Genomic DNA, 12264 nt, shown 5'->3' on the forward strand with positions numbered 1-12264 from the left:
GACATTAAAAGCCTGTAACTATGCCACCCCCTTTGAAATGAATTGTACCAATACAATATAGTCGTTATTTACCAATATGGCATATTTCTTTACGTACAAGGCATATTACGTCAAAAGATATAATGTATACATAACATTTTGTTATCGAAATTAATTTGACAGAATCCACAAAAGTATATGCTTATAAAAATATCAGTTTTATTTGTCGTAATACAAGTCATTATTGATCGTTCAAAAATATTTACGTTTTAATTATGTGGAATGTATTTGAACACGTATTACAGTAGCTTGAATGGTTCGGTAATTTCAGCCGTATTAAGGGGTACGTCTAAACCTAAAGTACTGGTTTGAACAGCAGTTAATTATTTCTTTAATATAATGTTGACGAAACAGTTATCCAAAATTTAAAACAAGGTCCCGTTACCATAGAAATAAAGGAAAATACTACAAGATATCTATGGTAAAATACGTTAAGACTACAAGATATCTATGGTACCGTTTATTCGTTTTGCAAGGATAGCCGGGAAATAGGCAGAGAGTCTAGTCCAGTGAATGCTGCAGAGTGACGGATGAGAGAGTTTACAATTTTCGTGTTCGGTTTTGATAATCGCTTGAAAAAATAATAAGAAAACAACAATGGCAGGGAGCGCCGGAGAATGGTGTCTAATGGAGAGTGATCCGGGAGTCTTCACAGAATTAATTAAAGGTTTTGGTGAGTTGGTGAAGCCTGATACATTTCTTGAATAATTATGTACGCATAAGCATGCTTTAGTGCACTGTGTTTGATTCGCCCATCTGCCTTTTATAAGAATTAAAGGCAAAAACGTATTTTCTGACGCGGATAGGTATTAAGGCTAACATTTTAGTTGCTTGGTGCTTTAATTTGGTACTTCAATCTGTTTTACCTTATTTGAATGAAGTGAGCCAAGGCGTTTTCACTGGTGTACTTGCCAGGCCCAACAAACTGCAGAAAAGCAGTGATGTTTAGCTCATTTCATTTTAAGGCATTGATGTATGGGAAAGAAACCATCTATTGAAAGAAAAAATGTTTTATTTTATGTGAAAATTCTCAGTGCTGTGTGCGAGCAAACTCTGAACACAATGTTTTTGCATTTTTTTTGCATTATTAGAACTCATGAGTTATGAAAGTGATGATGGTGAACTTGTTCATATTTGTTAAATTTGTAATCTTGAAACGATTTGTTTGTTAAAAGGTAGAAAACATTTCGTATCTGTAATTGCATGTAATTGTAAACGTTTTTAATTAATATTATATCCTTAGATGACGATATTGTGAAGCTCGTCTCACATGCTCGGACATTTATCATATATTTTCCATTAGTCTGTGATTTTTTCCAGAATAAAATGTTATTTTAATATATTATACGTTTTGGATTTGTATGCATTGCTACAGAAAGTTACACGTTACAGGTTGGGTAGTTACGTACTGTATGCGTATGTCATATATTGGTCAAATCCCTGTTATTTTGAGGCCTTTAAAACTTTGAATGAATGGGTTATTGGTGATGGTTCATTAGGTCTTTACACTCGGTGAATTAAAAAGTTAAATCATGACTCTTAGTAAAATTCCAATGTTTCTATTTTTTAGGTTGTAAAGGAGCACAAGTTGAAGAGATATGGAGTTTGGAACCAGAAAACTTCGAAAAACTGAAGTGGGTTTTCTAAAAATGCACACAGAACAACTCGCATGTTTAAAATGAGATATAGGATAATCTTATTTGTTTATATCTCGAACAGAGTGGAGCAAAAAATATTCTGAAGGATGTGCTCATACTATTTTTTTAGTTTCTTAAGTTTTCTCACGCATTTTTAAATGGTGTTCATAGACCAAGAAATTAACAATGCCATAAATTTGGACAAATTTAATAAAATAATAGGGACCGATAGCAAAGCAACATCTATTGTTAGTTATCACACTAGTTGTTTGTATACTGCTGCAGTTTCTATTTCCAGTTATCTCTGAACTTAGTGTTCAAACTATAGTACATTAGGCCCTACATGTCACCAGTAACTAGCCTAGAATTAGGATATGCTGTACCATGCAATGCAAGTACACCAGATTGATTTCTAATTGTTTTGAATTAACACTGCACATAATGGTGACAGCCAGGCACCAAAGGTAGAAATTCAAAAAATAAATCTTAGATACTCCTAAAGTCTGTAAAGAAGTCTAAAGTCTATGCCCATTACATTTATTGGCAGTAAATATCACACATGAAGGAGACACGTGAAGTCTTAAATTTATTTTTACTTGTCATGTGAGTTAGAAAAACCATTGTAGTTACATCTTAAACTTAATGTGCTAACTTACATATACTTACACAGGCTTTCACCTTTTGTAAACATCTTTAAAAGCTTAATTGCTGTCCTTGGATGCCATACTGTACATGTAGCAGCAAATGATTTTTAGCATGTTCTTTTGCAGACCGGTTCATGGATTGATTTTCCTTTTCAAATGGCAGCCAGGAGAAGAACCTGCTGGATCTATTGTTCAGGATTCCAGGCTGGACCAAATTTTTTTTGCCAAGCAGGTACTAAGCAGAAAAAGAAATTCTGCGAGACCTTATTACGGACAAAAATCAAGAAAAAAGAACAAAAAGTACTAGGTATTTAACGGAAGTTAAAGTAAATGACTTGTTTTTAAGCATTAGAATGAAAACCAAGTTATTAAGTTATTTTTCTTAAATAATTTCAATAAATAATTATATTGCATACCTTAAAGGTAGCATATAGGCTGTCATTTTTATAGCACTGGCCTTTCATTTAGAATACCACTACCTTTTAGCAGATGTTTAAAGATATCTCTTCATGAAAAACATCTAGATGACAATATTTGCCACAGATGTTCATTATGGAAATGATTGGCATTTTGCTGAGCCTGCCCTTTTATTTATGCCTTTCTCCTCTTTCCTTTCTAGGTCATTAATAATGCATGTGCTACCCAAGCTATAATCAGTGTGTTACTGAACTGCACACATTCTGACATGCACCTTGGTGAAACTCTGACAGAATTTAGAGAATTCTCACAAAGTTTTGATGCTGCTGTAAGTAAATGTTTTAGATTAATATTTGTCTGTTGGGGGCGGCACGGTGGTGCAGTGGGTAGCATTGCTGCCTCACAACACTGGGGTCCTGAGTTCAGTTCTGGACCTGGGATGCTATCTGTGTGGCATTTGTATGTTCTCCCTGTGTTCACATGGGTTTCCTCCAGGTTCTCTGGTTTTCTCCCACAGTCTAAAAACATACTGGTAGGTTAATTTCCTTCTGGCCCTGGTGTGAATGCGTGTCCATCTACCCTGGATGCGATGAAATGACATCTCATCCAGGGTGTATCCCACCTTGTGCCCTATTGCTTGCCAGGATAGGCTTCGGCTCCTCAGAACCCTGTGTATAGGATAAAGCTGTCACACCATATTGCAGTCAATTGTAATTACAGAAAATGTTGATGATAATAATAATAATATTGTTATTGTTGTTTTGTTTTCCCCCTTTTCCTTTGTTAAAACATTTTGAATTGCCAGGTGTCTGTGAGTCAGTGAGTCTTTCTGTATGCATTCTCCCATTGCTGAATTCACTAATTAAAATCATCATAGCTGAAAGCCGTGATTCTCTTACTAGGTGGTATGATAACCTTGTGCTTTCCCCAAGTGAACGCAATCAAAGTCACCCACCTCTTAATGACACTGTGAGCCTAAGAAGTGTCCTGTTTGATCATGTTGTATATTTCTTAGTAAGCTGAGGCTGCCCTGACCACCCACTCCCCATAGTGCATCACGTTTTGAGGAGTCCTGGTCACCCAGCTGGTGATATGCTGATGGAGTTTACAGCTACATTTGATCACTGATCAAGTATCTTTGTTGTCCTGCTTGGTAGCTGCCTCCAGTTACTTTTTAAGTTATAAACGTTTTTGTTGTAAAGCATTATTTTAACTCCAGCCAAAATAAAAAGTTTATAGTAAATCTAAACCCAAAATAAGCAGATTATAATTTAAATGAGATCTGCATTAGAATGAAATAATGTGGGAAAGCAATTAAATATATTATGGTCAGTTTTAATATGAATTGGACAAGAATGTGAACATTGTAAATATAACATTAGTATGTGCTTGGAAAATGTTTAGGCATGGTGCATTGTAATAGGAAGAAGTTAGACAAATACAGTGAAGTGACAAATTATCTCTGTCTCTGGGCAACATTTCACCTGTTATATTGAAAAATAAGATGTTTAATTATGATTAAATTATGTTTGTCACTGCTTATATTTTTTATTGTATTTATACAGATGAAAGGTCTGGCCCTGAGCAACTCTGAAGTGATTCGACAAGTGCACAATGGCTTTGCCAGGTATCATAAAATCATGTTTTCTTTATCTGTGTAGATTGATAGTCCATGATAATAATAAAATCCAGAATTTGAAATGGCCATTTCATGGCTAAAAGCATTTTATATTTCAAAGAAAACAAAGATAAAACACGTAGATCTGAGTTTAATAGCAACTAAAATTAAACCCTTTGTCTAAAAACAGAGGATCTAAATAAGATAAAAGACTTAAACTTTAATGTGAGTCAGTCTGCCTTTAAGGTTATAAACTCTTTCAATACATTTAAGAGCTCAGTGCTGAATTAAGCAGGCTTTAATTTGGTATTTTTCTTTTCATTCTTAGGCAGCAGATGTTTGAGTTTGATGCAAAATCATCTGCAAAAGATGAAGATGCCTTTCATTTTGTGAGCTATGTTCCGGTTAATGGCAGACTCTATGAACTGGATGGACTCCGTGAAGGACCAATTGACCTTGGTAGGCTCCTCACCTGTTGACTAAAGTTTTTGGTAACTCTGTATACCCTGTACAATTCAGTCTTTCATTACCTTATTACATATTTCTCAAAAAATGTGTAAATTAGATCATGCTTGCTAGTGAACCTTTTATCAGTGTCATTCATTTTTTTCCTGTTAGATGCAATCCAAAACATTCATTTAGAAATATTAATCTGGCTTTGTTTCTGATTTTGTTTTTAGGCACCTGTAATCAAGATGATTGGATAAGTGCAGTACGACCAGTAATTGAGAAAAGAATACAGAAGTAAATGTTGTGATTTTCTCTATATTTAAAATAAATGTTTTTATTTGTATTGTATTTTGTACAATGTGCTCACTGTTTAGCTCATTGCCTAGTTAAAACTGTACATAGGTCTAAAAATAAATTCTTATCCGTCTAGTGTTAATACAAAACTACCTGTACTTGATTTTCTTTTTTTTTTTAGATACAGTGAAGGGGAAATCCGCTTTAACTTAATGGCTATAGTTTCAGACCGAAAGATGATTTATGAGCATAAGATTGCAGAGCTACAGAACCAGCTCGCAGAAGTAAGTAAAATTTCTAAATATCAAGTATCTGTCTGCCTATAAAGTCAAGGTTCTTGCACATTAACCTTGATTTGTGTACACATCACTAGTAATGAAGTTTTTTCTTTTTCTGCTGCTGCTACATTTAAATGTTTGTTTTACAGGAAGAACCAATGGACACAGACCAGAGTAGCAACCTGTTAAGCTCCATTCAATCAGAAATTGCGAAATATCAGCTGCTAATTGAGGAGGAGAATCAGAAACTAAAACGATACAAAGTAGGTATATAGGTTTTTTAACGTTTTTTTTATTTTTAATTACTCTTTTGAGAAGCCCAACTTTATATTTAGGCATAAGGTTCTGTTGGCATGTGCCAGATATGACACTGACTTATGGGACTGTGGCTCCAATGCTTAATTCTTTACTGGAGGTGAAAGCAAAGAGTTTTGCTGTTTGTAACCTAATGAATGTTGAATGTGTGGTGTGGTGAAATGAAGAGCTTGAATTCCATTGGGTTTTACACAAGCAGGCATCTCTTCCACAATAGAAAGCTCATTAAATATGTCCAATATGTGCTAGTGTGAGATGTCTTAAATACCACTGTTTTGCAAGTACATCCTGAAATACTGTATTCTATAGATATTAAATTATAATTCTTTGAAACTTTTTTCCTTTATCATTTTAAAACCTTTATGACTATCAACTGAAAATAAAAAATGTGGACTGTAGTTTTGTCACTCAATTTTGAATCTTTTCATTGAATCAATCCATTTTTAAATTTGTACTTTAAGATTGAAAACATTAGAAGAAAGCACAACTACTTGCCCTTCATCATGGAACTACTTAAAACACTGGCAGAATACCAGCAGTTAATACCATTAGTAGAAAAGGTAAGATTTCTGGTGTTAATAATTCCTGGTGTTTTTTTTTTAAAGCTTTAGTTTCTTCTGAGAGCCTTATGCGTTTTGTTTACATCCCAGTAAATACAATAAAGTAGCACACGTTTGTTCTGGTAGTTTGTCATTTTTTAATTCCTTTTGTTGAGGGAAATATTTCCAAAAAAGATTAAGATATTGATGCTGTATATTTGTAAATTTAATAGTTTCAGAGCTTCTATTCACAATAGCCTTTACCACTGGATTATACTGTTAATTACTTCTTGTAGATTGGTTTATTGACTGTTTGTGGAATAATAAGTGATTTTATTGATATTTACTTGTTGTATTTTTAGGCAAAAGAAAAACAGAATGCCAAAAAAGCCCAAGAAGCCAAATGACAAAGAGCTGACCCTTCATTTCCCCCACAAAGTGTCACTGAAATAATTCATCACAGTCCTCTGTAACCTGTCCAAAGAGCACAGAGAGGTCCTGAAAATAGTTTCAAGTGATTGCTCGAAAACTGTTAATTTGTTGTGCTACATGCATGCAGAAATGTTGAAATAAACCTTTGTCTATTTTTTTCATATATAAAGTTTAAATGTTCACATGCTTTTGTTTGATTTCTTTACAACTAAGCAATCATTGTAGTGTTCCTTGGGGTTAAATTAGCTAACTAGTAGAATTAAGTAAAAACATACATGGTAAAATTATTTTTCAAAATGTCTTTATACCAACACCAAACACCAGCAGATTGTATGCTTAGAGGCACCTATGCACTGTGTCTGTGTGTGAAACATGGAATACATATATCAATTTTAATTAAATATTTTTTCCTAGTAACAGCATTTTTATTTGAAAGTACTGGCCACTAGATGGAGAAGTTCACCATATTAAAGTATGTTAATACTAGACTAAAAAGCTAAGAATGTGCCTATGCAGTTAATGCATGTATAATCAGTGTATTTTCCTATACATTTTTAGTCAGTATCTTAACACATGAAATGCATTAAGATGTCTTACTTGCAGTGAGATAAATCCCAATCTTCGTTTTAGGTTTTAATAGAGAAAGGGTCCTCTATAGTTTTATTATAGGAAAAACTACAAATTACAAATGAGAGAAAATCTTACACAAAAAAGAATTGTTTCTTTTATTTCGTGTTATGTTTTAGGTTTACTGTACCTTGATAATCACAAAATTATATGCGTTAACATTTGTGAAAGGGCAGATGGTTTATATTGCATACAAACAGGATGTAGAACACACAACTATCTTCAGAATTCATGAGCATTATTTGTTCATACAAGCAGCATAGGTGCTTTCTATTGAAAACTGCAGAATTGCCATTCAATATGTAATTACCATTATGCATTCAGTAAGTGGAGAAAAATGAAATGGCTCCTACTTCAGAGAAACTCGGTAATTGTTGCAGGTACAGATCAGGTATTAAAAGGCATGTACTGTTTAGTACAGTATTCACATTACAATTTATTAAGAAACAATATTGTGAAGTAAGATACCCTTGGATTGAAAGTGCATATGCATTTTATAGTTTTTTTTATTAAGAATTTTGTTTCAAAAATTCCTTTTTAACTTTCAAAGTTAAAACTTTTTAAACTTTCTTTATTACAAGAAAAACAAACATGCAATGACGTAAAATCACTGCCAGTCGTGGTTAACAACAGCTTTGAATCGGACTCTGAAACTGAACATCAGAGGTGTAGCCATTTCCTCCTATCTATCTCTGACAGCTGTTTTCAGTTCAGGACAGCATTAGAGGCAGATAACATCTTCCTTTTACATCTTTCACAATTACAGTAGTCACTCGCCAAAAGCAGAGCTGGCAAAACCTAAAAGATGTCACATCCTCGTGAGAACAACCTGCATTCTCTATCTTGAAACTGATACCTTACAATAAGAGTAAACAGGTTTAATGTTTAGGGAGATTTATAAAAGTGAATATACTGTACTGTATCTTCAAATGGTTTAGTAATTTCCAGTAGTCTTTCAGTAGGCTTTTAATCAAAAATTGAGCATGGCCTAATGCCTAATAAGGGTTCTTTATTGGAAATAAATTAAATTTTTTAACTGTTGATCACATTATACAAAACCTGAACAATCTTTAAAAAATCGGAAAGCCATAGATCTGTTGTGCGATACATAAATTTACACAAATCCTTATTACATATAGTAATATTTACTTTATTACTTGTTGTAGTGTATCACATGATCATGAAAAGTCTTGCAAGTATTCTGCAAGAAAAGAAGCCTATTTAAATGCCAGTAATTCTTTCCTTTTTGACAGCTTTTAAAAAAAACTAGACACTAGAGATAAAAGAACATGGAGTACAGACTAAAGTACCATGTAATGGTGTAGCCCTTTGATTTGGACTTGCTGTACTTTTAACATTTGTTCGCTAAATTCAGAAGTACTCTTCTAAACTTTCTGTATATTTATACCCTTCCTACTTCCTGAAAGAGATCTTTTTTTGGCAGGATTTCATTTGTGGATCCAATAACTAATGCATGCTATACAATTAAAGATGCAAATTCAATTTTGCCATAGTATGAAGTGCTTTTCAGCACATTTTTTATATTTCACAGATCCTGTAAAATGACAGTCTTTTTGAGGCTCTTAGCAGACAGTAACTTTCTATCATCAAGTTATTTCTTGCCAGTTTAGAAATTTTACCCAATTCATTCTAGATTCGTTTTCTTCCAGATGTACAATATTTTAAATCTAAGAAGTTATTGAAAAATTTGATCTGGTATTATGGAAAGCAAGATAATACTTCCCTTTAAAAAAAAAAAAAAAAAAACAATGAAATTACTTAAGTGCTCTAAAATTTAAATACAGTAACTTGTTCATCATTTGCAGGGAACACACACACACTTTTCCAGCAATTTCTTCATTTTTGTTCATGCATACTGAAGTGCTGGTTCATTTATAACTAAAACAAAATATAGAGCCTCCTCTATGTAAAATTAGTTTGTTGTCCATTAAGGTTTACATTAAATGTTTCTATGTTTTGCTTTATTAAGGCATTTGTACACATAAATTTAAAACCTGAATGAAATGTTTCTAACAAGGCAGGTACTCCTTTTGATGCCTGTCATTGATAACTTTCAAAAAGGCATAATGGGCAAAGAAAAAAGTTCTTATCATGCTATGGTAATTACACATTCAGTATGGATTACAATGGTGTATTTATAGTTGTTGCCCTGAAGATAAATTTGATCTCTAAAAATAACCTCCTTGTGAAATTGCTAAACAATGGTTACCTCAGTGGATACTGTCCAACCTGTTTTGTGAGCATGGCAATATCTTTTGTCACATCTTAGTTAAATATGAACAGTCAAATAAGCACATGTCATTTCTCTATGCTATGTCAGTATACAAAGAAAGTCTTCTAGAGGAGCAGCAGGAACAGAATTCTATAGCCAAATAAGCAGCATCAGGTTTCTCTATCATTACAATTCACAAAGTAAAAAAATATATTTTCCAGGGAAACAATAATGCAATATTGCATAGAATGTGTTGTTATTTCAACCATTACTGAGGTTAATGCAGAAGTATACCAGTTTTTTTTAAAGCATTTACAGAAGTGCACCAGTACCTCAATAAAACAGTATTTGTGAATTGTGAATTCTCCTAAATGAGCAGCCTGAATGCAACAATAATACAACTATCAAAAAAATTTAGCACAAAAAAGTTCTGACCAAAATACAAATGTCTATTTGGTTATTTGATATCTTGCCTCATGCAGTTCAAAGACCGATATCCATAGTACTTTGCACAAAGACTGCAAAACTTTACGTTTTTTAAACTTTTGTTAAGAAGAAATTAAAATTTTTTATTTCAACAGAAATATTAATTGCTCAGTACTGCTAGTACTGTTGCTCTGTAAGCCAAGTGTCTCTGACGTCTATGTATTCGAAAAATGCAAACTATTTTTGCTTCCAGTCTATTTTTAGAAGTCATACAAGTTCCCAGAAAAGATATACATTCTTCAGAATATGAGAGGGTGTGTTTAACTTATAGAGGTAATATTTTTTTTTTAAATAGAAATGTTTTCAGCCCATGAATTTAAAAAAATTTGTCTCCTCACAAATTTGCTAATAAATTTGAAAAATGTAATGATTTCCATAATTCATTACATTTTTAAAATATACCTCAAGATTACTGTTGCTAGCAACCATATCACCCTGCAGCTCTCAACTGGGTGCCCACTGAAGCTAAGTAGGGTTGAGCCTGGTCAGTACCTGGATGGGAGACCTCCTGGGAAGCTACAGTATGGTTGCTGCTGGAAGTGGTGTTAGTGGGACCTGCGGTCTGGCAGGGACACTATACTGTAGTGGGTGCCATCTTTTGGATGAGACGTTAAACCGAGGTCCTGACTCTGAGTGGTCATTAAAGATCCCCGGGCATTTCTCGATAAGAGTAGGAAGTTATCCCGGTGTCTGGGCTGGATTTCCCCCTTGGCCTTTACCGTGGCCTCCAAATTATCCCCATGTATGATTGGCTTGCACTTGCCCTACTATGGACTGGCATACCGTCCATGGTATACCCTGCCTTGCTCTTGTTGCTTTCCGCCACACTGTATGGTATAAAGTGATTTGGCAATGACATGACATGACATGATTATTACTGTTCCAGATAATGGATATTTTATTCAAACTGAAGTATTACTTGTTTTAGTGTTATGGGAATTGGTATATTTCTCATACATGTAAAGATATTCAAAAGATGAAGTTGCTTTATTTAAACTAAGGTACAGTATACTAAGGCTTCACACACCACAGTGTATTAGACTGCAGGCAAGTTTTCAGTCCATCTGGAACTTTTACAAACTGAACCAGCTTGATATTAAGTGGACCATTTTACCAACTTCTCCCAGCTCTCAGTTCCTACTGCTTTAAGAGACTTGGTAAGCCTAGTCACAGCGATCTTCCAGGGCCAGAATTGGAATCTCCTGCTTTAAAGAAATTAAAAAACAAGTAAATGTTGACAAAATGTAAACTTCCTTTTTTCAGTTATGAAGCTATGTCTAATTGCATGTTCATGTTTTAATCTAGTGGGCAACATCAAGCTATCTTTTTTTTATTTCTGCGTGCACTGGATTCATGGTTTTCCCCAACTCCAGCCCTGGAGAATTGCATTCCTGCAGGTTTTATAGGTCACTTTAAATCAGCAGTATCTGAAGAGCTGGGAAAAGCTGTTAAAAAGCTGCATTTAAGCCAGATAGTTATTTTAAATGTTTCATTTTGAGCTGCGCTGCTACTATTAAAGCATATAGAACAGAAGCTCTCCAGAAATGGGCTTGAGACCTCTGGCATTGGAGAATATGAAGAATCGTATATGAACAATATAAATGAGAATTATTAATAAAACACATTTATGAGGCATTACGGAGATCAAAGGGTTATTAAAAGTTACAGAAATTTGTTTGATCCAGACATACAGCAGTACAGTATGCATACCTTTTAAAAATTGTATTACAGTCTAGTGTGGAACTCCTGTGTTGTTTGCGATTATTTCTGGGTGTGGTTCTCTTACGCAGACTGCCATATCTTTTTTTGCATGCTATCTTTCTGCCAAAGTCATTCTCAGAACGCTTGTCATGACATTCTTCTGCAGTAGCTGGCAACTGCTGCACCTAGTTTCAGTGTTAGACAGCATACATGTCCCAACTCATTGCACCTCTATTTCACACTTAATTCTGATTTCATAGTCACAGGTCTAGCTTAATCCTCTCTTGATATCTATCAACAAGAACATTCCAGAATGAATATATTTAATTTTCTGAGTAAAACGGAAAATGTGCCTTTTGTGGTATTCTGGTATGGAAAAAATATTAGAATGTGGCTAATAAATCTTTAAATTGCAATCTGTGTTTTATTCAAAAAAAAATATATGGTTTATTTTTTACTACTACAAAAACAAAAATAATTCTACAAGAAATTAATCTAATCTTTGCTTGAACTACTGTATGTTGCCACTGATGAACAGAAAAACACTTTTATCG

At 33.9% G+C, this 12264-nt stretch overlaps 1 protein-coding gene across 1 annotated transcript; it reads left to right on the plus strand.

Moving 5' to 3' along the window:
- Positions 1 to 512: 512 nt before the first annotated feature.
- On the plus strand, positions 513 to 6842 carry uchl5 (ubiquitin carboxyl-terminal hydrolase L5). The gene is made up of 11 exons (XM_088928010.1): positions 513 to 712; positions 1610 to 1673; positions 2447 to 2552; positions 2940 to 3065; positions 4303 to 4364; positions 4684 to 4814; positions 5036 to 5099; positions 5281 to 5383; positions 5527 to 5640; positions 6154 to 6252; positions 6594 to 6842. Exons 1-11 carry the CDS (start codon positions 637 to 639, stop codon positions 6636 to 6638), a joined length of 990 nt encoding a protein of 329 aa, XP_088784136.1. The 5' UTR covers positions 513 to 636; the 3' UTR covers positions 6639 to 6842.
- The last annotated feature ends 5422 nt before the right edge of the window (positions 6843 to 12264 follow it).

This window comes from Atractosteus spatula, chromosome 11 (genome assembly GCF_055471065.1).
Source record: "Atractosteus spatula isolate fAtrSpa1 chromosome 11, fAtrSpa1.hap1, whole genome shotgun sequence".
NCBI lineage: Eukaryota > Metazoa > Chordata > Actinopteri > Semionotiformes > Lepisosteidae > Atractosteus > Atractosteus spatula.